This window comes from Amphibalanus amphitrite, unplaced genomic scaffold (assembly GCF_019059575.1).
Source record: "Amphibalanus amphitrite isolate SeventyFive unplaced genomic scaffold, NRLGWU_Aamphi_draft 000264F_arrow, whole genome shotgun sequence".
NCBI lineage: Eukaryota > Metazoa > Arthropoda > Thecostraca > Balanomorpha > Balanidae > Amphibalanus > Amphibalanus amphitrite.
Genome location: NW_024881759.1, coordinates 479,437 through 507,408, shown reverse-complemented (window position 1 = coordinate 507,408; position 27,972 = coordinate 479,437). Strand labels below are relative to the sequence as shown.

General features: G+C 49.2%; 2 protein-coding genes across 12 annotated transcripts in view; both read right to left on the bottom strand.

Moving 5' to 3' along the window:
* On the bottom strand, window positions 1–25,650 carry LOC122386836 (peptidyl-prolyl cis-trans isomerase-like 1). Of its 10 annotated transcripts, none has more exons than XM_043376484.1 (5): window positions 25,497–25,650; window positions 9,079–9,163; window positions 7,950–8,083; window positions 1,475–1,672; window positions 1–212 (listed from the first exon to the last, which is right to left on the bottom strand). In XM_043376484.1, exons 2-5 carry the CDS (start codon window positions 9,132–9,134, stop codon window positions 97–99), a joined length of 504 nt encoding a protein of 167 aa, XP_043232419.1. In that variant the 5' UTR covers window positions 9,135–9,163; window positions 25,497–25,650; the 3' UTR covers window positions 1–96. The 10 variants fall into 10 exon arrangements, with proteins under 10 accessions (XP_043232419.1, XP_043232415.1, XP_043232418.1 ...); XM_043376480.1 differs by lacking the exon at window positions 25,497–25,650 and adding an exon at window positions 13,236–13,264; XM_043376483.1 differs by lacking the exon at window positions 25,497–25,650 and adding an exon at window positions 13,217–13,229.
* Window positions 19,647–27,972, bottom strand: part of LOC122386835 (dual specificity protein kinase CLK2-like) — a 21,290-nt gene continuing 12,964 nt past the window's right edge. Inside the window, exons 1-2 of one of the 2 annotated variants that reach the window (XM_043376479.1) lie at window positions 25,666–25,685; window positions 19,647–21,849 (exon numbers count right to left, since the gene is read on the bottom strand). In XM_043376479.1, the coding sequence (XP_043232414.1) occupies window positions 20,340–21,677 (1,338 nt within the window). In that variant the 5' untranslated portion in view covers window positions 21,678–21,849; window positions 25,666–25,685 and the 3' untranslated portion in view covers window positions 19,647–20,339. Of the gene's footprint in view, window positions 21,850–25,665; window positions 25,686–27,972 lie in introns of those variants that run through there. The other variant, XM_043376478.1, reaches the window with a different exon arrangement.

Below are 27,972 nucleotides of genomic sequence, written 5' to 3'. Positions count from 1 at the left end.
AAAAGTCCAATATATGTAATGTATTTATGAACCATGTATGTGAACAATGCCAGTGTTATCGGCCGATGAGGTGCGATTCAGGGTGAGCAGCGGACACTACCACGCCTTCACTTCTGCCCGGTTGATCCGGACGTCGTCGACGGGCCGGTCGCCGGAGTCGGTCTCCACCATCCCCATCCGCTTCACCACGTCCATGCCGGACTGAACGCGGCCTGTCGGACAGACGGACACACGACGCCACGGTCACACCGACTTCAGACGCAGCCGAATCTTCAGACGCAACTGAATGGCTTCACAAAGTGCGAAAGTCAGCTGATAATGATAAAATAATCAAAAATTAATATCCCTACAAGAAAAACATCCGTGTAGCACAAATATTGACCTAATCGATGATTAGAAACAGTGAGTGCAAAAACGCCAATCGCGTCATAAACGTAGGAGCCCACCACCGTAAGCGAACACTGTCAATAAAATAAGTGTGAGCTTCGCTTCGTCATAGCTAACGCACATGCAAGAAAGCTGTGGTGTAAAAATAAAATTGTGGCGATGCTGTTTCGTTATTAGAGAAAACTGTTCGGCGCACATTGATTTCACAGACGATCAACTTTTATCAAAATTATTTCTACCTCGCTCCTATTTCCCAAGACTCTCAGCTCGTATTTACCTATGTTCACAACTCCACAGGTACCTATATACGACTTAGCAGGAGATATAATCGAACTTACTAATTCATTGCACAACATTTTTTTTATAATCATTGGTGTTCAAAACTTATTTGGAAAATATTATTGATATCTCTAATACGCTGTGCGCTAGCTAGTTTTCTCAGTAATTCAGCTAGTAATTCTAGTAATAATTCTCGTGCTATGTTCAAAAAGATGTTTACAGTGAGGGTCGAACTTAAAAAACGAACTACAGGTGAGGTGAGTGCGCTTGATTACATTCCACTCGCGTTCCTTAGCCGTAAGCTGGATAGTTTCATTGAACGCCACTCACCAAACATGGCGTGCTTCCCACCCAGCCACAGTGTGTGGTACGGGACAATACTCACCAAAGATGGCGTGGTTCCCACCCAGCCACTGTGTGGTAAGGGGTATCTATGTACTACTCATCAAAGCTGGCGTGTTTTCCACTGTGTTATGAGGAATACTACTCACCAAATACGTTTCCCATCCAGCCTTTGTGTACTACTCACCAAAGATGGCGTGTTTCCCATCCAGCCACAGGGTGATAAGGGACATTACTCACCAAAGATGGCGAGTTTCCCTGAGTAAAGGTCACTACTCACCAAAGATGGCGTATTTTCCATCCAGCCACTGCGTGGTAAGGGTCACTACTCACCAAAGATGGCGAGTTTCTCTTCGTAAGGCTCACTACTCACCAAAGATGGCGTGTTTCCCATCCAGCCACTGCGTGGTAAGGGTCACTACTCACCAAAGATGGCGAGTTTCCCTTAGTAAGGCTCACTACTCACCAAAGATGGCGTGTTTTCCATCCAGCCACTGCGTGGGCGCCAGTGTGATGAAGAACTGACTTCCGTTGGTGTCGGGGCCCGAGTTCGCCATGGACAATATGCCGGCGCCCGTGTGCTTCAGCTCCGGGGATATCTCATCCTTGAACGAGTTGCCGTAAATCGAAGCGCCGCCTCGGCCCGTGCTCGTGGGATCTCCACCTAAGGGAAAAGGCGAGCTTCGAGAGACGATACAAATGATACGAGTCTTCATCAATACATATATAAACTATAAACTATAAATATAAACTATAAACTATAAATATAAACTTAAAACTATAAACTATAGTACGTTATTAAATCCGCACACTGGTCTAGCCTAAATACCTATCACCCTTGACAGATTCTACGCAGGCTTCAAAGATCTGGATCATTGAGGCCTATGTGGAATCTATGTAGATGTCAAATTAAAGGGATGACATCATCGATCGTCATAATCTTGTCCAGAGAAGAGAAGCTTTCTGTTATGCTGACTGCAGTCTAAACTGACGTCCAGAATGTCAACGTTCTTTCCTGATGGAGAAGGCCGCATAAACTTGAATTCTTCTTAAATTTCAGTTAAAGTTCAGCGAACTTAACCCGCGGGGCGTTAGACGCCCCCTTTTTTCGCCGCGCTTGAGCAAAAAAGGGTACTTGTAGGGGGTTTATTGAAATATATTAGGACAAAATTAAAAAAATGGATCAGATTTTTTTAAATATCGAAATTCTACTGATGCCATGATTTCTGAGTTCTCGACCAAAAAACGGCACACGTTTAAAAAGCATAAAATCACAGAAAAGACGTAGGCATATGCGGTAAAGACCATTAACCCTCGCCCGCACATGGGGGGGGGGGTTGTTGCCACCCCCCCAGGTAGTCTTTCTGCTCTGCACTCAACATTTTTAGAGCTAGAAGGCTGATTTTTCGTATAGCTGCTCCTCTATCCTTTCTTGACGTCCACTGAAAATTTCAAGTTTCTGTGATTTTTGGTTTCGGAGATATGACCTTGTTTTTCAGGTCATGTCATGACCCAAATGGCCAATTCTCAACATCTTGCGTTGGCTATGGGCCTTGTGAGCTTTTGACACCTTGATTTCGGCCTTTTTTGCCAGTCTTACCTCTCACCTATCATGGAACATGTTGTTCGACGATGTACAGATGTCAAGGTCAAGGTCAACCTAGGTCATCTAAGATAATTGCGTTTTAGGCAAGCGGAATTTACTTTTTGTGAAGTTTTTTTGACTGCATTTTTGGTAAAAGCTTCTCAGATCATGATTTCATGTAATATGGACACATAACCAATCGGTGCACACATCAGTATACACACAGACACACACAGACATACAAACACATAAAATTGACCTTGACCTAACTTGACCTGAAATGACCTCAGCAGCAAAAACCTGGTCGGGCAGTGTGACAAAGAGGTTCTAGCTGGCTTGGCACCAGAAAACGGCATCGTCATCGGTATATGATAAGCAGCGCACTTGATATTCAACGGTGACCCAAAACAGCAACATTTTTTAGTTTGACCTGACCTGGAAGGTCAATGACTGACCTGAGAAGGTAAAACTGGGTATCATTGGATTCGTCTCTTCCCAAAGAATCTTTTTGGTCTTTACCGCTAAGCTCTATCTCCAACAGGAACGAAATGGCGCGGGGGGTGGCAACCCCCCCCCCCCCCATGTGCGTTCTAGGATGGGAAAATGGCATGTGCGGGCGAGGGTTAACTCGCGCCCTGGTGGGGTCTTTTTATAACGCGACGGTGTGTGTGTGTGTGGGGGGGGGGGGGCTATTTTTCGCCTCCCCCTCGTATCTCCGACACTACTGGACAGATCCGCAAAATTCAAACTACGTTCTACGGGGGGGAGGTGAAACTACGGGGGGAGGCGAAACGCCCCCCCCCCCCCAGTGGCGTGGCGAAGGGGGTCCCTATGATCCCTAGGGACCCACCCTCCTTGGGCTTTCCATGGGCCCCTATCCCCGAAGCTGACGGCAGGGCCCTTCTAAGTTTCAAAAGTTCCGGGATGTGATCGCTTGACGGGGGCCCTCTGAGCTACAGGGAAACCCTTTGATTGCACTAAGGGCCCCCTGATCGCTTGATAGAGGCCCTCTGAACTACAGAAAGGCCCTCTTAATACACGAGACGGCCCTCTGAATGCATGGAGGGACTCCTGATCGCTGGAGCGCATAAAGGGGCCCTGATTGCTTGTCAGGGGCCCTCTGAACTACAGGAAGGCCCTCTGAGTACACGGTAGGGCTCTCTGAACGTATGAAGGGGCCCCTGATTGCTTGACGTGGGCCTTCTGAGCTACAGTAAAATCCTCTGAGCGTATGAAAGGGCCCCTGATCGCTTGACGGGAGCCCTCTTAGCTACCGAGGGTCCTCTGAACGCGTGGAGTTGTCCTCTGAGGCGAGCTCATGATGGGGCTCTCTGACTAATATCTGAAGGGTCCTCTGTTAGTGTAAAGGAACCGCTATTTGCGCGAGAGGCCCTTTTGGACCGAAAGGGCCTTCTGTCGGTCTGAGGGGCCCCCGGTCGGCCTGAGGGGCTCTTTGTTCGTCCTAGGGGGCCTATGTATATCAATTGGAGGGACTATTCCCCACCTGAGGAGGTCCTCGATCGACATGAGGGGCCTCTGTCGGTCTCAGGGTCCCTCTCCCGACCTGGGAGAGACCCTCCGCTGTTCTGAGGGACCCTCTCCGGTCTATTGCAACGTCTATGGGGCCCTCGATCGACCTGAGAGAGTCCATTGTTCACTTGAAGGGCCCTCTGTTGATCTGTTGGTTTCCTGTTGGTCTGATCGTAAGTCGGTTTGAGGGATCTCAGATAGGATCCACTGTCGATCTGAGGGGCCCCTATCGGTTTGAGGAGGCCCTCAAATGACCTGATGGGCCCATAGTTTGTCTTAGAGGGCCCTACGTCGTTTCGACAAGGCCCTCTGCAAGTGCAAGGGGTCCTTTTGTCGGTCTGAGTGGCCCTTAGACGCCTTACATGACCTTCAGCCCGCTTACGAGGCTCTCATGGGCTGTAAGGGCCTTTGACGGTCTGAATGACCCTCATCCGACCACACGGGGCCCTCAGGATGCCTTCAGAACCGGCTGAGCGACTCTATGAAGCTATTCGTGGGTCTATCTAACAGGGGCCCATGGACTGCTTGCCCCTTCATTCAAACTTTTTCATTTTTTTAAAATAAATATTTTTCAATTTATTTGGGCCACTTCCAAAAAATAGTGGATGAAATCCGACGACTTTTATTTTTATTTTTAGGGGCTACCTTGGGCCCCTGTAAGTTTGGAACCCCCTTGAGGAAATCCTGGCTACGCCCCGCCCCCCCCCCCCCTCCCAGCACTGCAAGGAAATTTCAGATCTGCGGCACGGCGCGGGTTAACCCTCGCATGTGTAGGGGGGGGGGGGGTCGGATGGACCCCCCATGGTTTTTCGCAAATAACTCGCGTAAAAAGCGGCCGATCGCGACGAAACTTTCAGTACCCTCGCATTGATCAATTTTACACCTACCCTGAAAATTTCATGACCCTGACCCAAATGACCTTTGACCTGTGACCTCTTTTCCGAGACCATGTTTGGCCGGAATCGCGATTCCGCGTATGTCGGCTTGCATTAGCCGCACGTTTGCAAGCTTTTCGTGGTTTCAAACGTTCAAACATGTGATTTGATGTTGCTCCCATGCATTAGGGTGGGTGTTAAGGTCACCTGAAGGTCAGGTCAGGTCACTGACCTTTGGTGACCTCGGTTCACTTTTTCCAGTTTTACATGTTTCTAGGCTAGTTTTTTGGCGCTGAATTCGAATTTAGCAACCATTTGAACATTTACGAAGTAGTTTTGGTGACTTCGTAACATGTTACGAAGCTGTCAGAGGCGGTTGACACGTACTACGAATACCCGTCACGACGCCTACTGGTTAACCTGACCTGACCTGACCCGACCTGGTCTAAATGCTTAAAGACATCATCTGTGATCAAAACTAACACGATATTCGTGATCAGCACCCCGAAAAACCCTTAGCAGCCACACTTTACGACTTTCTAAAAGGTCCCGATTTTCCCCGACTTTTGGTCACTGACCTGACCTGGAAGGTCAACCAATGACCTATGACCTTAAAGGGACCCTCCCACCTTAAAAAAGTTAATGAATTGGCATAAAAGTGATGTACCGTGAATCAGAAAGAGCGAAAATGAACATCTACCAAATTTCACCGAAAAATATTCACTCGTTTTTGAAATATAAGACTTTTATTTTATAACGCGCGGTCAATGGGCTTGATGACGTCATCAGAGTCCGTTAGTGTTAAGAGATAGGGACTACGCTGGTCCCACCCTGCAAGTAAAGGGAAGAAATTTCTTGAACACTATAAAGCTGCGGGGGTTGCGACCAGGATAAATGGTGGTTTCTGAGCCTGGCCGCAAACTTGGCTATCTCAACTCAAAACTAATGTTAAGGTGGGAGGGTCCCTTTAAAATTGGGTATCATCGGCTTCCTCTCGTCACGGGCAACACGCTCGTTTTTTCCGCGAAGCTCTAGCTCGATCAGGGGCCAAACGGCAAGGGGGGGCCCAACCGACCCCCCCCCCCCTACACATTGGAAGCTGGCAAACGCCGCACACATGAGAGGGTTAAGTGAGACCACAAATAACCACCCCGAACATTCCCACTGCAAGGCGTTTGCATATTGACAATGAACCTAAATAGACGTCAAAATATTGATATTTAACACCAAATTTCAAAACAAAAAATAGTACTTGGCGTGAAGAAAATGAAGGTACACTCGGGGGCAGATTGATGTTCTACAACTCTTTATCCACCGGGTTCCTATGGCTCAGCATTGACAGCAGCCGCCTGGTACCGGTAGACTGTGCCGCTTCACTTACTTGTCAAGCGGCACAGCCTACCCACCCGTATGACACCGGTCTGGGTCGGTGGCTGGAAGGTGATGTGGGCCGCCTGTGACGTCAGCGCAGCGGTGAGGGCCGAGCCCGGAGGCATGGCTCGGGTCGGCGGCTGGCGAGGGCTGGGGAGTGATGTGGGGTGGGAGCACGGACATCGCGCGGCTGAGCGAGTGTAGTTAACTTTCGCGTCTCAAGGCGCCAATTATTCTACCTAACAATTGTGCTAAAGCAGTTGTTAAAATGTCCTATCCCCAAGACAGCGCCTATCATCATACTTGCAATGCACATTACGACACACTTAAGCGTGGCAATGGGACAGCCGATAGAACTTATGTCACTCGTGCATCGAGGTGCGGAGCTATAGGTATTTTGTATAACATATTAGTATTAAGGCCTTGATTGAGCAGATTGGTGTCTGTTTTTTCGCACGGCAATCGTCCAGAGACGTGGGAACTGGGGGTTATGAGTAGTGCCGCAGCCAACGCCCCAATTTAAAGCGATCATTACTGTTGTTCTAATATGTGGTCGCAGCCCCCAATAGCAAACCGTTCCAACTAGGAGCCAAAAAGTCGGCCACTCAGGGGGGTTCGAACCGGGCTTCTCCCACCGGCCAATTCACGACACGAGTGTTCATCCACTGAGCTACCGAGAATGATCCTCGTCTGTACAAAACAAAATGACATTCACCCGCTGACCGCCAATGACAGTATTGTGACATTTGATCGCGTTTGACCGCGGCGGGTGGTCGCTGGTTTCGGCAGCTCAGTGGATACACGCTAGCGTCGTAGGGTGACCGTTTGGAGAAACCCGGTTCGAACCGTCTCAGGTGCGCGACTTATTTGTTCCTAGATCGAACGGTTTGCTATTGGTGGCTGCGACCACACATTAGAGGAACAGTAAGAGTTGCTTAAAGTTGGGACGCCGCGCTACCCAAAAACCCCAGTTCCCACGTCTCTGGACGATTGCTGTGCGAAATAATAGACACCAATGAGCTCAATCAAGACCTTAATACTTATCTGCTAAAAACAATGTAGCTCCGCAACTCGATGCGCGTGTGATATAAATTCTATCGGCTGTCCCAATGCCACGTTTAAGTGTGTCGTAATGTGCAATGTGCATGGCAAGTATGATGATAGGCGCTGTCTTGGGGATAGGACATTTTAACAACTGCTTTAGCACAATTGTTAGGTAGAATAATTGGCGCCTTGAGACGCGAAAGTTAACTACACTCGCTCAGCCGCGCGATGGTCCGTGCTCCCACCCCACCTCACTCCCCAGCCCTTGCCAGCCGCCGCGCCGCGCCGACCCGAGCCATGCCTCCGGGCTCGGCCCTCACCGCTGCGCTGACGTCACAGGCGGCCCACATCGCCTTTCAGCCACCGACCCAGACCGGTGGCATACGGTGTGGGTAGGCTGTGCCGCTTGACAAGTAAGTGAAGCGGCACAGTCTACCGGTACCAGGCTGCTGCTGCCAATGCTGAGCCATAGGAACCCGGTGGATAAAGAGTTGTAGAACATCAATCTGCCCCCGAGTGTACACTACGAAACCTACCTTGGATCATGAAATCCTTGATGATCCGATGAAACTTGCAACCATTATAATATCCCCTTCTTGACAGCTCCGCAAAGTTTCGACATGTGTTTGGCGCGTGTTCCCAATACAGCTCTATCACGATTTCCCCCATCCTGAAACAGAAACAGTCTCATGTCATTAAAAGCAGACACAGCGTCTAATACGCAAAGTAGCATATGATCGAAACGAATGATCGAGCCAGCGACCCGCTACGGCGACATCACCAGCCACAGCAGCAACCACAGGTTCGTGATTGATGCATAGATGGCGGCACTCCCGCCAAGATTTTGAGTCGTTCTGGGCCTGTTTCACGGACGCTGCCAGCACGCTGCCAGCGCATTTCGCGAGCTGACGTCACAGCTTGTGGTAGTGTTGGGGCCAGGTCTTTACACTCCTATGAGGTTGGAGCTATGAGGTTGTTCCGAATTTACCACTTGTGCTGGCGGCGTGCTGGCAGCGTGCCGTGAAACATCGCCCTGAACACCGGGCTGAAACTCATCGTGCATTCGGCATCCGGATAACCAGGGATAATTTTCCGGGATCACCGGGATCGTGTTTTAAGCTGACACCGTGTACAACGGACATGACAACAAGTAAAAGAGCCATTAGTGTAGCAAAAGCAATCTAAAAATGTGACTATTTGCATCGATGGCCCCTGCAATGCCAAATTATTATCGGTGATCCCGGCTAATTATCCCTCATTTTCCGGATGCCGAACGCACGCTCAATTAAAGGGATACACGGGCAAGTGCATACATATTATAAATGCACTTCTGCTGTGCCCAGACCCCAGCAATTGCTGCAGATACACAACAACAAGTAATACCTACGCATTACTGAGAGTCGGAGAGATTTTCTAACACACTCAGTAATCACTATTGCAATCCGTTTGAATTTACTCTGCTCATGTATGGATCCTCGGTTATTGTTAGGGGTCTGTCTGTGATAGGTATTAGGTACCATCATGAATGTATCTCAAGTAAATATCAATTTTGATGCAGGGGTGAAGCCGATTCATGACACAGTTACGTTTAAAACCATCCACACAAAAGCGCATGGAAAGCATGCGTGCTTCTACACCGGGCTACACGGGTCATGGGATACTTACGTGGTTTGCATCTTGACAGTGGGCGGTTGCCATGACTTGTCCGGAATCCCGCTCATGCTAAATGACTGATGTGATCAGCTGCCACCTGAAATCAAGGCACAGAAATAAGCTCAAGCTTTTCCACAGAACATGCTGTCATCATAATGGTAGCAGAATCCCACAAGGGATTGGGTTGTCATTCTTCTTTTATATCAGGATAGGTTGAAGTTGAAAAAGAGCTCCTTAACCTTCGCCCCAGTGCAGTGGGGGCATATGTTACCACCCTGTCGCGTTTTTTGCGTGTAAATAAAAAACCGCGGCGCGCAGCGCCACGCCGCTTGGGGTAGCTTTTTGTACATCAATTTTGGACAATGTGTTAAATTTTTGACCCCAGGTCATGTCAGGTCAGGTCACCAGGTCAAGTTAACTGACCAAGCCTAAAAAAGTTTGCAATCATGTCCAGCCTGCAGTGTTTGACAGAAAGGTTTCAAACTTGGTGGATTGCATGATGTTATGGGCGCCTACAATTTGTATATCTCGGATTTTTTATATCCGTGACCTAAGGTCAGGTCAGTGGCGTGACCTAAGGTCAGGTCAGTGGCGTGACCTTACCATTATAACCCAGCAAACATGCCCACATGGTTCCCATATGGGCCCCCCACCTCTTCCATATGGGCCCCACATGGGAATGGCAGTGGGTGACACGTGAGACCCATATATGGGCCAGCCCACGTAGGCCCCATATGGGACCCACGCGGCGCCCACATGGGACCCATATGGGCCAGCCTACATTGACCCCATATGGCATCATGTATGAATTTGATATACTTGGAGTCCAAAATACACATGAACAACAGCCACCTTTTTTGCTTTTATGCACTTGGAGTAACTTAAATGGGGCCCACATGGGTGATCCATATGGGACCCACATGGGATGCCCATCTCCAGCCCACATGCGTTTGGCCCACCTGGCCCATTTTTATCCCATATGGGGCCCATATGGGTAGCCCATCTGTAGCACATGTCCCACGTGGGCCCATCTGGCCCATGTTCACCCCATATGGGACCCATGTGGGCATGTTTGCTGGGAAGGCAATGGAGAAAAATGAAAGTGCCTCTAAATCCGTGTGTACGCATAGGAACAGTCCAAATATTTCAGAATCACAATGATTTGGACCACCCGTGACGACCAATGTGTGTTTTTTGCTGATAGCCTCTAGAAAGGTCATCCGAGGTCATTTGAGGCTACAAACAGCTTTTTGCCAATAACTCTCGACTGGAAAGAGATAAGACGCTGGGGATGGCCTCATTGTGTTTGTCTTGCCGAGACGCATCGAATGATATGCAACATGACCTTTTCCGGTCAGGTCATGACCTTGACCCGAGGTCAAATTTTCAAGTTGACCTTTCAAGGTCAAATTATAGTTCATTCGACGCGTCTCGTCGACAGCAACACGATTCTGGTAATAGAAATGTTGTGGCTTTTTTTAGTCAAAAGTTATTGTCGAAAAACACATTTAGTAAAAACAGCTATTTTTGGAGTTTTTGCCCTCTGCAGGCTAAACCGTTGACCTGAGGTCAATTTTGATAATGACCTTTTCAAAAGAAGAGTTCAAAAGCTATCGATTGTTTTTTTTTATGCGTTTTTCTAGCTATCATAGTTTCTGAGATAAATGCATGTTTTCTGAGAAATATAATGACATTTGGCAAATTTTGACCTATGATGACCTCCAGTGACCCCAATATTGCTCTAAGATGAAAATGACCTTAATGCTTTCAAACGTACGCGTTGAGAGCTATCGATAGCTTTTTACCGCATCTTTCTAGCCCTCTTAGTTTTTGAGTTAGAGGTGGGTGGTAACATATGCCCCCCCCCCCCCCCCACTAGGGCGAAGTTGGCTGAGACCGCCACTGGGGCGCGGGTTAAAGGGACCCTCCCACCTTAACATTAGATTTGAGTTGAGATAGCCAAAATGGGGTCCCTGGCTCACAATTACCGGTTTCGGCACTCACAACATCGAGAAATGCCTTAAATCGGAAATATTGAATTTCAAAATTGCAGCATTTTGATTCAGAGGGGCTAATGCATAGGAATACCCCTCTGAATGTGTGACGTCAGCGCAGATATCTAACGATTTTTAAATGTTTGACTAAAACGTTTTGTAGCACGCGGTGGTATATGCTGCTTTGCGCGCAACAAATGCCGCACTTTCAGGCTCAGCTGCCAAACTATTGCTTCCAAATAAAGTCGCACCAGCGGAGATCCCAAAAAGTAAACAAAAGTAAAAGTCTAATATCTTGAAAACCGGTGAATATTTTTCGGTGAAATTTGGTAGATATTCGTTTTCGCTCTTTCTGAACCGAGCGACATCACTTTCATGCCAATTCATAAACTTTTTTGAAGGTGGGAGGGTCCCTAGTTTAACCCGCGCCCCACTGGGGTCTGCGTATAACACGCCCTTCTGGGGGGGGGGGGGGCTATCATAGCCCCCCCCCCTCCTAACTCCGAAACTACTGGGCCGATCGTCAAAATTCAAACGGCGTCTGATAGCTCCGGAAAAACTGTCGAACGAAACCTAATTTCATTGACCTCGAGGTCACCGATGACGTCACAGGTCAGGTCAAAGTAAAAATTATTAGCATTTTGAATTGTTCACATTTGGGCTCTGACCGCTATCTTACAAGTCAGATCAGGCTCATTTATGGTTTACACACTCGTGAACAGATGCTTTAGATACCCTGAGGGTACCAAACTTGTACTTTGATTTTCAGGTCAGGGTCAGGTCATCACAGGTCACGAAAATATTATATCATGCATCGGTCATGTGACACATGTTTTATGGTCCATTTAGGCCATAGATTTCGAATTTGATGTCTTTTGTGTAATTCGAGGACATTTTGAGTTGAATTTAGCTTAGGTCAGGTCACTTTCAGCTTTCAGGTCAAAAAAGGTCAAATTTTGAAGCTAAATTTTTTCAACAAAAAAGGTGTCTATCAGAGTCAGTTTGAGCTCAGGAACACGATGGTGCTATTAATATTGGTGTACGATGTCAAATACGTACTGAAAAATTGATTTGGAAAATTTATAATTCTGAATGTTTTGCAATAATGTGACTGAATAACTTGGTCATTTTTGCAGATATTTAGCTAAGACTTGCTGGAGTAAGTCATAAGCATGTGTTCTATCGCAAATATTCCAGTTTTTCGAAAAGTCAAAAAGTTTTTGAAAAAAATGTAAAAAGATAAATTTTGAATTTTATAACAAATAATTTTCAAAATTTTTAAAATTCTGAAAATCCGAGATGGCAGTTTGATAGCGCAGTCTATTCTGAGTAATATCATGCAAAGAAATTGGATCTAGCTTTTGGAAGTTATTGCAGAAAAACGGGAGGGGGCTATGAATAGCCCCCCCAGTGGGGCGCGGGTTGATTGAAATGTCTAGCAATATCATAGTCCACCCTGTAGCTTAGTGGATAGAACCAAGGGATAGAACATTCCCCAATGGTGAGAGTCCTGAATCGACTGGTATAAAAATAACAACCCTGATAGATCTCACACTAAGGATGTTGACCATGATGTTGAAAATCCTAATCCGCCCTCTAATCTCATCCCAATTCAATGAATTCCTCATCTCACCACAACTATTTTTCTATTTCATGGCACGATGCTATGCTATGCTATCAGTGCGATACACTTAGCCACGGTATTGGATTTCCCTTACTACATCAATAAACTCGGAGGCTCTCAATGTTAGAGCATCCAACAAATTTGTTGATGTTTTCCAAATGTTTTCAAGGGAAACAATTGCAATGCCAATGCCGCAGGATGTCAATGTGTGCCGCTCTGTAGCGGTGTGCTGTGAAACAGGGCCGCCGGCCGTAGATGAGGCTCTACTACACATACATTGGATTTACTAAATAAATAGAACCAAAACTAATTTATCTGAATAGTGAATAAACATTTCAATGCATTGAGCATGCTATAAACCACATATTTGTAAACTACAAAAATCGGGACGACGGTGAAAACAGGGCGCCTGGGGCGATTTGATCAAGGTTCGTTAAATTTACACGTGACGTTTGGGATATAGAAGGCCCATGGAGCAGGAGAAGTTCCAAATGTCACGTGACTAATATGCCCTCCGGCGCCCTGTTTTCACCGGCGTCCAAAAATCGTACCACTCTGACTCCTTCCCATTCGTTCAAACTCGAAAGGAAATGCAAGGCCGTATAAGTTAGGTAAGATCGTCCGGGCTCGCTAGTGTTACAAATCTTCAACACTACGGTGACGTCATCGGGGCATACGCTCCCTGGCTCAATCCGGACCCTGATGCGGCGGCTGCAATCGCTGCTAATCGAAAAATTACTTCTGCAATAGCGCTTTTAAATGACTTTAAAAAGGGAAAATATGATAATAAAATAATTATGAGAATCCGTTGTCCTGACTTGGATCGTATGACCCCGCCACCTAGCGGATAACGGCGTAATTAGGGTTGAGTTGGTGATTGCCAGGTGGATCGTCAGTATGGATCGTCAGTAAGCTGTCAGCCGCGGACAGGAGAGAGGCCGGCAGGCGCTTAATACTATGTAAATGCCAGGTCATGTTCCGGAAAATACGACACGCTTCAGAACGGTCATTTATCTCGAAAAAGATGCGGTGCCCTGTGGTGTTATGGCCCACATGACTCAGGGCTCCGGTCCCGAGTCAGCAGGGGCCTGATAAGGCCTCTGTGGTCACCGGCAGCTCCCAAGGCCCCTACGGACGCGATACGTACTTCGAAAATCGCTAGACAAAGGACTCAGGGGCGCAGCCAAGGGGGGGGGGCACACTGGGATTTAGCCCCTCCCAAATCTATCTAGCAGTCTAGCAGGCGCCCTCTGGAAAGACACCATCCAGGGCATTCTGTGCGCCGAAGGCGCCTTTTCAGTGTCCAGCACTCTAGTCGCTCTCGACGTCAAGCCATTGCGGCGTCATCATGCGGCACCGGCGCCCAGGTTTACAATTTTATATCTCTTTGTGGGTGAAGATGCACCCACAATCCTGAAATGCCGGATATCCACTCCCAATCTCCTGACCATCTAGCGCCCTCGGCTCACCTTCAGGCTTCAGCGCCCTTCTGTCTGCTCGGCGCCCTTCTGATCTGTCGGCGCCCTTCTCGCCCTTTAGCGCTCTCCTGGCCTGTCGGCGCCCTCTTCACATTCGGCGCCCTCCGGGCAGACCAGTTGGCGCCCTCACGGACATTATCACACAGCATCCTCCTGATCTGTCTCGCCCTCCACACATGTCAGCGCCCTCCTGACCTGGCAGCGCCCTCCTTATCGTATTATAGCGCCCTCCTCACCGTACAGTGCCCTCCTGACCTGTCGCCATCCTCCTCACTGTATAGCGGCCTCCTAACTATACAAGGCCCTCCAGACCGGCGCCCTCTACGTTCAGCGCCCTCCTGACAAGTCGGTGTCCTTTTCACCGTAGGCGGCCCTCCTGACCTGTCGGCGCCCTCCTGACCGTACATCGCCTTCCTCACCTCTCCGCGCCCTCCTCTTTATACAGTGTCCTCCTCACCTGTCAGCGCCCTCTTCACTCGTATAGTGCTCTTCTCATTGTACTGCATCCTCCTCACCACACGGCGCCCTCCTGACCTGTCGGCGCTCTCCCCACCATACAGCGCCCTGCTGACTTGTCGGCGCCCTCTCCACGGACAGCGTCCTCCAGATCTGTCGCAGCCCTCATCACCGTACAGTGCACTCCTGACCTGTTAGCGCCCTCCTCGCCTGTCTGCGACATCTTCGCGTTCAGCGCCCTCCTGACCAGCCGGCGCCCTTTGCAAAGCATAGCGCCCTTATCACCATGCATCGCCCTCCTGACCAGTCAGCGTTCATCGTACAGCGCCCTCCTGACCTGTCGGCGCCTCCTCACAACACATCGCCCTTCTGACCGGTTAGCGTTCTCCTCACCATGCAGACAATGCAACACTTTACAATAAGGAAAGCGTTAAGGAGCCTATGCTTCAAGTGATTTTAGGCGCAAATTAGATATGAAGCAATTTCCGGAAAATTTAAGCATGACAACGCTTCCAGCGTTTCCGGAACGTTTCCGGAAAGGAACTTGTTTACAACCGTGACCCTTAAAATCGTATTCAAGGCCAAACTTGCGGGGAAGCGCAGCTGACAAGTGTACGCCCCGGTGACGTCACGGGTAATGTTAAACAGTCGGCCGCCCGGCACATAGGAAAGCTCGGGATGACAGCCCCCTGGTATAAGTTAGGAAATGATTGTCACAAGCGCGTCAGGTACGTAACAATTCAGCTCTCACTGTTCAAAACCACTGCAAAATTACTTAATTCACTGCATCTTTATTAATCTTTTTAGACCGAACATCCCTCTAGAAATGTCCCAGAGAACCTACTATGGTGAATAAATATATAAATTAACTATAATATTATTATAGCTGCAGCTACTTGTGATTCGATCATGGAAATAAACAAAAAAAAAAAAAATCGTTGAGGAGACGGGAGAAAAAGATCGTGATAACTGATCCCTGAGGCACCACATTTAGTCGGATTTTGTCATTGTAGTAACTTTTCTTTTCTAACGCAGATCTAACCTGTAAGAATCTTGGATCTAACCGAAAATCCATTGGACTCTGCGGGCATGACCCCCCCTCCAAAGCCAAAAACCATCAAATTTCAACCAGGGCTGCGGATTCGGAGTCGGAGTTGGAGTCGGTCGGAGTCGCCAGTTCTGCCCGGAGTCGGAGTCGGAGTCGCCAAAATCTTACCGACTCCGACTCGGGAGTCGGAGTTACCGCTGCATGGCTCAACGTCAATTTGATTTGACGTTGAGGGCACCTGTTTGATTGACGATACTGCGCTCGAAATTAGATTTTGTCGAAAAAAGGCCATTTTGCCGTTTTGGACCAACGTTTTCAGCGAAAGATGCAGAAGACGGTGAAGTCCCCAGAGCCTGCTTCTTAATTCTGCATGCTATTCTGCATAATTGCAACAGTGGCGGCGGAAGGTAATTTTGGATGGGGGTGCAAAGTTTTCTCAAGGGGCCCCTCTGAAAGTTTTCGGCCCCCCTTCAGTTTTTTTTTGAGTGATTATTATTGATTTATGAAAAACGAAGATTTTGGAAAACTATCCCTATACACACAAGTTCTGTAAAAGGTTTGAAATTGCAGTGTTCCTACCTGTATCAAATAATGAAAGCATAAAGAAGCAAATGCAGCTAGTTTTTATCGGCTAATCTTTTAGTCTAGCCACCACCCGCAGCGTCTCAAACCACTTTTCTGGATCCGCAGAGGTCGCAGAGGACCATATTGAGGGCCCTACGAGACCGTTTCAAGAAGACCGTGTTTAGAAGCCCCTTGGAAACCGACCACATAGGGACTCCTCCAGAGACCTACATGACTCCCCAGACTGAATGAGCCCTCCGATCAGGGTCGGTCCCTTGAAAGTTGCTGAAAGGTTTCAGAAGGCAGTATAGGCTCGAAAGTCTTTTGAGGGCTCTCAGAAACCGGCATCGGACCCCAAAAAAGCCTGTATGGAGGCCCTCCAAAGCCGGGATGGAGGCCACAGGCGCCGATGTTAAGCCTAAAGAGCCGGTATGGAGGACTGAATAGAGGAAAGGGGTCTCAGTGGGGCCTTCAGGGGCAAGCCTTTGAGCCCCAAAAGTATGTGTGGGGTCTTAGAGGCAGGTAGACCCCTGGGATATGCACGGGGTCCCAGGAGCTCGCGTGTGAGCCCTAATATTCGGCTGGTGGCTACTAGAACCAGCATGGGGATTCTTAGAAGCTGCTTAGACCCACATTTCATGGGTCATGAGTCCCAATCTTGGGACTCATGAGTCGATGTAGGGGCCATAAAAGCCGGTGTAGGGCCCATGGCCCCATAAGTTCCGACATTGAGACTCTCAGAGGCCGGCGACGGGGCACCAAGAGCAGATAAAGTGCCTCAACAAGCCGACATGGGGCCTGAGAATCAGTGTGGAATTCCAGGAGCCTGCGTGAGCTCTCGGAGACCTTCGTATTTCGTAAGGTCCACAAAGGTCGTTGGATACTCTGAATCTGAACTCTGCGGGGCCCTCAGAGGCCAGCATGTCTCCTGGCACCTGCATGCGTTGAGTTGAGACCCTCCGAGGCCGTTGTAGGGTTCTTCAGAGGCCAGCGTTGGCCCTTGAAACCTTCGTTAGGCCCTAGAAGCCGTCAAGAGGGCCCTCAGAGGTCAGCATGGTCCCTGGAGCCTGCCTGCGTCGAGGCTCTCAGAGGCCGTCGTGGGGCCCTCAGACGCCAGTGTGGGCCTTTGGAGCTTGCGTTGGGTCTTAGAGACCATCGTGAGGGCCCAGAGAGGTCGTCGTCAGGGCCCTCAGCCCCTCAGGGACCGTCCTGGGGTCCTCAGAAGTTGTTGTGAGGGCCTTTAGAAGCCTTCGAGAGGATCATCAGAGGCCGTCATGAGGGTCCTTGGCCATATTGAGGGTCTTCATGGTCCCTCAGATACCTTTGCAGGGCTCTCAGAGGCCTTGGTAAGACCGCTAGAGGCCATCGTTGTTAGGGCCCTCAATAGTTAGACCGTTGCAGAGCCCTCAGATGCCAGCACAGCCCCTGCAGCCTGGTTGTGTTGAGGCCATGAGAGGCCGTCGCTGGGCCGTCTGAAGCCAAATGGGCCCTCAGACTTGAGTTGGGTCTAGGGCCGTCACAAGGGCCCTCAGAGACCGTCGTAGAGGTCCTCAGAGGCCAGTGGGGCCCCTGGAGTCCTGTGGGACCCTCAGCGGTCGTCATGAGGGCCCTTAGTGGTCGTTATAGGGCCCCAGGGGACAGAGTTCGTCGTGAGAGCCCTCAGAGATCATCGTAAGGGCCCTCAGAGGCCGTCATAGGGGCTCTCAGAGGCCAGCGTGGCCCCTGGAGTCTCCTTGGGGCCCTGGAGTCTCTGTGGGACCCTCAGCGGTCGTCATGAGGGCCCTTAGTGGCCGTTGTAGGGCCCCAGGGGACAAAGCCCTCAGGTGGGAGCCCTCAGAGATCGTCATCAAAGGGCCCTCAGATGCCGCGTGGAGCACCAAACGCGGCTCGGACACTTCTAGCCGGTGTGGGGGCCCCAAAGACTAGCATGGGGCGCTCCTGACATTAATTGGACATCCCGGATGATTCCACATCAGTGTTCGTTTTCCGATCACTGGTTTTCGGGAGAAATGTACTGGATGGTGCGACGGGCCCCTTGTACGGATTTTGGGGGTGCAAAAAGATATGTTTGCACCCCCATGTTTTTCGATGGGGGTGCAGCTGCACCCCCTGCACCCCCTATTCCGCCGCCACTGAATTGCAACGCATAGCCTTGGAACGCACAAGGGATGGTTTCAGGCAAGATATTAAAAACATCTCCGTTATGAACTTCAATATCATTATATGGATTTTAATAGAACCGTCCGGAGTCGCGGAGTCGGAGTAGGAGTCGGAGTCGGAGTCGGAGTCGATTTTTGAAGCCGGAGTCTGAGTCATCCTAAAATCCATCGACTCCGCAGCCCTGTTTCAAACTATTCAAGAACTTCGGACGAGACGAGTGGAGCCGGAGGGGAGGGAGAAAGCCCCAAAAAACCTTCTGAACCCACTACAGTACTCGTAGATACTCCCCTGGTGGTATAGGGCGAACAGGAGCCACGGCAGGCCAGTTGGAGGGAGGGGAGCCCGGGGAGGGGAAGAGGGGCGTCCCCACCTATCTGAAAACCCACACTCGAGTCAGGTCTGTCTGAGATGTGATTGGGAACAGAGGCGTGCGATGCCCCATTCTTTCTACAGGGTCTACCGTTACACAAATCATCTACCCAGGGAAGTAGCAAGAGGTACTAGGTAGGTAACTTTTCTTTGAAGGCAGTGCAATTTGTTATTTCCGACGCCCGCCAAGAATGGTTGGAATTTTAGAAAATGTCGACCCAAATCTTAGGTGGAGACTGTGTAGCCTCGCACTTCCTCGTGTTATGATTTCATGGTGATAGCATAGTCTAGTCTCCGAGTAATAATTGGTTTTGCCGAAAACATTGAGTACCACGCAGTGAGATGAGCCCTTTACCCACAGCTTTGGAGCAAAGGAATAGAACCAATTTGGATAAATTTGCACCATTCTTTTCCTGAAGGATTTCATTCTAATTCATTAGCAATTTGAATTCGCCCTTGGGACGCCACTGGGAACGGATAAACATTGATTCCCCAATCTTCCTGTCTAGTGGGCTAGAATGCCGAAAAGCTTTTTTAGTAGCTTTAGTAGTTTTAGTAGCTTCTGGACGAACTTGACGTCTTTCCTGAAAAGTACAGCAGAATCGGTCAGTAAATTTTGTGAAAGCAAATCCTTTGTGGGCGTGGCTCGCGCTCGCCTTTAAGACTGTGGCGAAGTGTTGGATATCATGGTCTATGAAATCTAAATGTTCTGCGACTGACCCCAACCCGTAACTAGACTTCCTCGCCACCAGATATTGATGAACGAAGTCATCACCAGACCAGTTAAAGTGATCGTCCCGCGGAGTGAAAACACGTCCAAACCCAGCAAGTGAATGCAGAACAGATAGCTTCACATCTGTGCCACATATTCACTTCCTAGGCTGTTGCACATTGTGTAGGTATATTGCAAACTGCAACGATAGAAAACATCTCTATCAAGAAAAATCAATCGAGCGTCGGGGAAACGATTATCCACCTGTAGGTGAGCTGCCAGGACAAGAAAACTCGGACCGTGATACATTCCAGCCTAAGATTTTCAATAGCAAGTAAAAAGTCAAAATTTACCCGATGACACTTTTTAACAAAATAATATTTTTACATGAAACGTGTCTACCGAGTTTGCAACAAGTCCATCAGCAAACGGCTATCAGTGACAAAAATTACCGCAATACAAAAAAAAAAACGTGTGAGCAATGGCGACATTTCGAATATCGATGTCAGCCATTCAAACAGGGTTCAGCAACACATAATGAACGTTACCTTCTGGGTTAGTCAAAAGGAAACACTTTTTCAAGCCACACACCAGACCCTTAAACACATTTCCTGCAAAAAGAAGAAAATGCATGAAACACCAACAAACCTCATACGATGACACGATCCATGCTCAACAAACACCAATATACTTGTCACAGTCCCAGGACAAGCAACTAGACCAAACACAACGATCACCGAATCATTCACTCCTGCATCAATCACTTCACTCGTGCCCCCTAAGGGCTATAATCCCCACCGAGTCAGGGGTTGAACGTTGCATCGCAGCGCGTCCACGTCACCCGTCACGTAACGCACACACCTTTCTGTTACGCGCTACCACTGGCCGCCGCGCGCACCCGGTCGAACGCTGGGTGGCGTAGCGCGCGCGCCGCTGTGAGCCGCTCCGAGGGCTCGTGCACCAGCATGGCCTCTATCACGTCGAAGAGACGCCGATGGTTGTCGTCGTCAGATCGCGACAAGTAGTTGCGCAGCGGCCGGCAGTTGTCACGCACGTAGCGGCCGGCCGACGAACGGTCGCTCCAGTCGAGCCGGCCGCCCGGATAGTATCTGGTTTTGGTGCTGTGCACCATGCCCGTCGGCAGAGGGCCCACTACCCGCTCCATCATGGCCAGGTGCTCGCGGTTGTCGTGCGTCTGGAACAATGTGTAGCCGAGGTGCAGCTCGAACAGGATGCAGCCAATGCTCCAGACGTCGCACGGCTGCGCCCAGCCCAGCTCGAGGATCACCTCGGGGGCGCGGTAGTGGCGCGTCGAGACCACCTTCGAGTGGTGCTCGTGGTCGAACGTGGCACTGCCGAAGTCGATGAGTCGGATGTCGGGACAGCGCAGCATGCGACTTTCCTTCTTGTGGCGAGCGTCCGCTACCACGTCGTAGTCAGAGTTAACGAACAAAATGTTCTCAGGTTTCAAATCTGTGTGCGTCAGCCTGTTGTCGTGCAAGAATTTAACAGCGTGACACAGCTGGTAACCCATGTGCAAAACGTGCTCGATCGGGTAAGGATGATAGTTGTTCTCTTTAAGGAAATCAAACACACTTTTTCCGAGGATCTCGAAAGCCAGACATGTGTGCCCGTGGTAGTTAAAACAGTCCCAGAGGTGGACACACATCTGCTTTCCGTATGGGTCTTTCTCGGCTAACTTTTCTAACACGTTGATTTCTAACTGAGCGGCCTCACGGTACTTCTCGACATTTTTAATGATTTTGAGCGCACGTGAACGTCCACCATTCGCTAGATCCTTTACATGCACTACCTTACCAAAAGTACCCTCACCCAGGAAGCCGACGATGCGGTAGCGGTCGCGAAGCACATCTCCGGCTCGGTAAACGAGGTGGCCGTTCTCGTCGTCCTGTACGCTGGTGCAGTGGCTGCTACGTCGGCGACGTCGCTCGCGTTGAGGCTGGCGGCTGCAGGAGCGACGGCGCCTCTCGGTCGAGCCACCGCGTCGACGACTGTCCGGCGTTGAAGAGCGGCGTCGGCGATAGCGCGGCGCAGACGAGGAGCGGCGCCGATGACGGCGGTGACGGCTGCTGGGGCTAGCACGGCGACGGTTGGAGCGCTCCGACTCAATGTGCTTGAATCGATCACGGGAACGCGAGCGGCGGACGCTCGGCGAGCGCGAGGAGCGATGTCGACATCGAGGCATGTTCTTGGACAATTCGCGAGCACACAGCACACACTTTTCTCCGCAAATCAAGACAGAGCATCAAACACACATTGCCACACGCCCACACCAGAAGCATTCATTCGAGCCAAGAGTGGTTTTATAATCTCGATTCTGTGAAATGGCTGTTTGCTGGTTTCGCTGTCTGGTAGCCCTGCAATTAAAGAGCGTTTAAGACATGAACAAGAGGTAGGAGACACAACACAACACACACACATATGCATTAGGGGCTAATTTGGTGTCTTGAAGTTTTGCCATTTTTATACAACAATGGTTGGCTTTGGAACCATCTGAAATATAACAATGAATATGAAACTGATACTACTGTAAAATTCTGGTAGGTACCAGTTTATTCTATCAAAATAATTGGAAGTACTTAAAACCTTATAGGTGTACATTATTTATTCTTCAAACAGCTTATAAGCAATAGGACTTAGCATGCACCCCTGGCCATGTGTATGTCAGCACTCAGCATACTCGATGAAGGTAATACATTAACAAGACAATAACCGGGAACAGGGTCAGATAAAGTAAGTGTGTTTGGGATGGGGTGGGGGATGAAGGCCATGACTTTCCATATTTCTTGACAATTATTTACCAATTGCCCAAACTTTTCATAAAAAAGAAAAAGCAAACAAATAAAAAGCTGATAATTAGCATAAAACCCAAAACAATTTGCCTGGCTGAGTTGTGCTTCCCAGGAAGTGATGACAAGTATGACTGGCACTCCATTTGCCTAATGCCTCTATTTTTTTTTCTTTAACAGTAAAACTTATGTTAAAAGCTTCTATGAACTTTGTAGTTGTGTTGTACAACAGAGTTTTACAAGTAAACTCATCCTGTAGTTACATTAAAAGAGAAAAATCAAAATGCATATCAATTGCAATAAACTTTCAATGAAAGAAAACAATATGAGCAGAACAGTGCATTAAAAATAACAAGGTATGGCAAAATTAATAAGGCAAAACACAAATTTCATCTGATAAAATTTTAAGAGTATAAAAGAATAGGCCAATATAATATAGTCTCAACCTTATCAAAGCCCACAATCAATGGCAGACTTTAAAAGCATGTGCCCACAGTCTGTTTCAGATTTCGGTATTGTTATAGCAGGCGTCTCACATGCTGCCACCGGTTTGGGAAAAGTCGCTAGATTCGTCAGGTCTAGAGATATTTCCACCAAGTCGCTATATAGGGTAATCACATAGCAGTGATTTCAAAAACGGAGTCAGTTTTTTTCTGAGCTGGCGGGGGGGGGGCGTTTGGGGGGGGGATTGCCCCCCTTGCCGATAGCTCGGGAACGGCTGATCGGAGCCAGGCTTGCAAGGCGGCGTTGGAAAGCGGTCGAGTAGACAAGCCTAATTAGTAATGCAAACTATCATCGGGATACTGCGGGGGGGGGGGGGGGCGTAGGGGGGGGGATTGCCCCCCTTGCCGATAGCTCGGGAACGGCTGATCGGAGCCAGGCTTGCAAGGCGGCGTTGGAAAGCGCTCGAGTAGACAAGCCTAATTAGTAATGCAAACTATCATCGGGATACGGGGGGGGGCGTAGGGGGGGGGGGGATTGCCCCCCTTGCCGATAGCTCGGGAACGGCTGATCGGAGCCAGGCTTGCAAGGCGGCGTTGGAAAGCGGTCAAGTAGACAAGCCTAATTTTAGTAATGCAAACTATCATCGGGATACTGGGGGGGGGGGGGGGCGTAGGGGGGGATTGCCCCCCTTGCCGATAGCTCGGGAACGGCTGATCGGAGCCAGGCTTGCAAGGCGGCGTTGGAAAGCGGTCGAGTAGACAAGCCTAATTAGTAATGCAAACTATCATCGGGATACGGGGGGGGGGGCGTAGGGGGGATTGCCCCCCTTGCCGATAGCTCGGGAACGGCTGATCGGAGCCAGGCTTGCAAGGCGGCGTTGGAAAGCGGTCGAGTAGACAAGCCTAATTAGTAATGCAAACTATCATCGGGATACTGCGGGGGGGGCGTAGGGGGGGGGGATTGCCCCCTTGCCGATAGCTCGGGAACGGCTGATCGGAGCCAGGCTTGCAAGGCGGCGTTGGAAAGCGCTCGAGTAGACAAGCCTAATTAGTAATGCAAACTATCATCGGGATACGGGGGGGCGTAGGGGGGGGATTGCCCCCCTTGCCGATAGCTCGGGAACGGCTGATCGGAGCCAGGCTTGCAAGGCGGCGTTGGAAAGCGGTCAAGTAGACAAGCCTAATTTTAGTAATGCAAACTATCATCGGGATACTGGGGGGGGGGGCGTAGGGGGGGATTGCCCCCCTTGCCGATAGCTCGGGAACGGCTGATCGGAGCCAGGCTTGCAAGGCGGCGTTGGAAAGCGGTCGAGTAGACAAGCCTAATTAGTAATGCAAACTATCATCGGGATACGGGGGGGGGGGGGGGCGTAGGGGGGATTGCCCCCCTTGCCGATAGCTCGGGAACGGCTGATCGGAGCCAGGCTTGCAAGGCGGCGTTGGAAAGCGGTCGAGTAGACAAGCCTAATTAGTAATGCAAACTATCATCGGGATACGGGGGGGGGGGGGGCGTAGGGGGGAATTGCCCCCTTGCCGATAGCTCGAGAACGGCTGATCGGAGCCAGGCTTGCAAGGCGGCGTTGGAAAGCGGTCGAGTAGACAAGCCTAATTAGTAATGCAAACTATCATCGGGATACTGGGGGGGGGGCGTAGGGGGGATTGCCCCCCTTGCCGATAGCTCGGGAACGGCTGATCGGAGCCAGGCTTGCAAGGCGGCGCTGGAAAGCGGTCGAGTAGACAAGCCTAATTAGTAATGCAAACACTATCATCGGGATACTGGGGGGGGGGCGTAGGGGGGATTGCCCCCTTGCCGATAGCTCGGGAACGGCTGATCGGAGCCAGGCTTGCAAGGCGGCGTTGGAAAGCGGTCGAGTAGACAAGCCTAATTAGTAATGCAAACTATCATCGGGATACGGGGGGGGGCCTTGCAAGCCTGGCTCCGATCAGCCGTTCCCGAGCTATCGGTCAGGGGGGCAATCCCCCCCAAACGCACCCCCCCTAGTATCCCGATGATAGTGACTTGTCTACTCGAACGCTTTCCAACACCGCCTTGCAAGCCTGGCCCCGATCAGCCGTTCCCGAGCTATCGGTCAAGGGCAACACACCCCCCCCACACACACGCCCCCCCAGTATCCCGATGATAGTATGCATTACCAATTAAGTAATTAGGCTTGTCTACTCGACCGCTTTCCAACGCCGCCTTGCAAGCCTGGCTCCGATCAGCCGTTCCCGAGCTATCGGCAAGGGGGGCAATCCCCCCCAAACGCCCCCCCGCCAGCTCAGAAAAAACTGACTCCGTTTTTGAAATCACCGCTATGTGATAACCCTATATAGCGACTTGGTAGAAATATCTCTAGACCTGACGAATCTAGCAACTTTTCCCAAACCGGTGGCAGCATGTGAGACGCTTGCTATCATAATACCCAGATTTCACCTTAAAATCTGGGCATAGAAAAACCAGATTTATGGATGAAGTCTGAAAATGTCTGCAGGCCCCTGCTTTTACTGTGCACCCAAATATCTCGATCTAAATCCTTCAATACCTACCAATCTACTGATAGGCGAGTCCATATGTGCCACACCGAAAGTCGAAACCATGTTAATATGAATATTGAAGGTATCAGACACAAAATTATAGTTTACAAGAACCAGTACAGTAAAATGTGTTTCCTATTAATGTATTTCAGAAATTTAATGGATAATACGCCATATATAGCTTGACCTCAATGAGCTAGACGAAAATGGCGCATTGAAAGACCTTTTATTACTTACACCAATCACAATCAGCAGCTCCTGGAAAGTCGTAATGCCGGCTCAAATTCTATCAATTGGAGTGAAAAACATTAAATAATGTAAAATCCCCTTCAACAGACAAGGCATGTACAGACTGAACCCGAACGAGACAAATCTGAAAAATCCAATGAATGCGAAAATTCATTACGCATCCACCACAACCGTCACAACAGCGAATATTGCAATCATGCGCCCCTGGTGTCGTTTCAAGATAACATTTTTTTGATAAAAGACAATTTTTATACTGGAGTACAATTACGTAAATTCCCTCGCACACAAAATACTATTGAAGTGATGCAATGTACAAATAAAATAAAAATGTAAAAATTGGTTTGTTTGTATCATGCCAATAATTGATTTAGCTCTTGATAATTGCTGTTGACCCACAAGGGTGCGTTCGGAGAGGCAGATTCCCGGGGAATATTCCACGCCGGCATGAAATTTCCGCCGAATGTGCCGTTCGGAGAGCGATTCCCGGGGAAAGTTCCGCGGAACGGACGCGGAAAGCGCGGAATCTAAAAAGCATCTCACGCGTCGTTCCCGTCAAGATGGCGGCGCCCATCGGTATGCTCGAGTGAGTATATTATTGAATATAAATGGATATTTCTTGCGTTTGTTTCTACCCTGATCAGTTATATTGCAAATCCAACAATTGATAATGCTTACTCAGTTGTGTGATTGTCCTCTGAAGCAATGAAAACGATAATTTGAAGTGTTGTGTTGTGTGTGTTTGGGGTGGGCGGGGGGGGGGGGGGGGGGAGGGCACAGTACAGATGGGACTTTTTGAAAATAATTGTGATTTTTCTTAGTTGTTCTTTCTTCAAGAGTTTCATTCTTATTACATCTTGCCATAGATGTAGCGTTCCAAATAACCAAATAACCCAAATAACCCAAACAAAATCCCACGAACTCAACTTGGCGCAGTAGCGGCGATCCTTGAAATTGGCGGTATGGAATGTCCCTCTCCGAACGCAACACGGGGAATTTTCACGATAACGGGGAATATTCCGCGCTCTCCGAACGCACCCTTGGGAAGAAAGCAAGGCGAAGAAAGCCTCAAGGCATTTTGCCATTTTGGCTATGCCTTATGTCACGTGGATTTATAGCATTTTATAATAGTTAAGCCACTAGAAACACAAATTCTGATTTAAAATTACCCAAACTAAACAAAAAATGTATAGTTGTTAAGAATTAATCCTATTAAGAGAAAATGTGAACCAAAAAATTAGCAATTAAAGTCAAAATAAGCGTGACCAAAACTAAGACAAAAGCATTAAACGCCTAGGGCAATATCAATAGAGGCATCCTGGAGCGGCCCCCGCCGAAGTTAGTTGGTAGCACTGCTGCTCCACGGCGTACATTTCCTACCAGCCCATAGGGTTTACATGTTAAATGGCCTGTTTTCGGCGAGCGATATCTCGGTCAACCTTTGAAGGAATCAATGGTTCTTAGTCTCAAATGATAGATCGATGAATTTTCTTTCGACAATTCCTCTACCATTTTTCACGAAACTCAGCCGATCTTCTACGGCGTACAGGGTAAAGATTTCTCTGCACGCCAGCACCCGCGATCCGCCTCTCCGATCGTCGGCGCGCGGTCCTCGGTAGCGCAGTCGGTAGCGCATCGGGCTACGGATCCGAGGGTCGTGAGTTCGAATCCTGGGAGCGCCGCGTGATTTTGGCTAGAATTGAATGATGTAGATTCTTGAATGTTTGCATAATCAATTATTAATAGCTAATTGAATATATCTGCCCACTAATCGGCCCCTAAAACCATGTCCGTCAAGACAGCCCATATTCAGCCCAGATTCAGCCCGGATTCAGCCCAGATTCGGGACACCTCCGATCAAGCTGAAACTCGCACACAATGTAGGCCATGACATGCCCAATCCACAGTCCAAGTCATTCGGTGGCACTCCCAGCCGTTTGACCTACAGAGGTCAGCAAAGGTCACGTGGCCCAAAATTGCACAGCAGATTGTGGCCCACCCAGTAGAGCTAGAGCGCTAAAAATGGAACCAATCGACTCGCCAGCATCTAATCTTACTTTCCCAACACTCATTTGACCTCTCAAGGTCATGCGATGACCTAAGGTCATTTGTGGGCTATGTCGAAAATACACTTGCACAGCAGTTTTCGAGTAGATGGATTGAGCGAATTCCAAATCAAAGCACATCATCGGGTAGCCCATAGGCCGTAGTAACTTTCCTTGAAAATCGCTTTTCGATATGTGACCCCGTTTGACCTCGGCAGGTCAAAATGTGCAAATAAACGACACTCAATACGTCGCAGCCCGGATTCAGCCCAGATTCGGGACACCTCCGATCAAGCTGAAACTCGCACACAATGTAGGCAATGACATGCCAAATCCACAGTCCAAGTCATTCGGTGGCACTCCCAGCCGTTTGACCTACAGAGGTCAGCAAAGGTCACGTGGCCCAAATTTGCACAGCAGAT

Excerpts from the sequence above, each read along its gene's own strand:
- LOC122386836 (XM_043376484.1), bottom strand. The coding sequence starts at position 9,134 with ATGAGCGGGATTCCGGACAAGTCATGGCAACCGCCCACTGTCAAGATG. Across the intron at positions 8,084-9,078 it reads ACTGTCAAGATGCAAACCAC|GATGGGGGAAATCGTGATAG; the intron begins GTAAGTATCCCA and ends TTTCTGTTTCAG. Across the intron at positions 213-1,474 it reads TGGAAAACACGCCATCTTTG|GCCGCGTTCAGTCCGGCATG; the intron begins GTGAGTAGTGAG and ends TCTGTCCGACAG.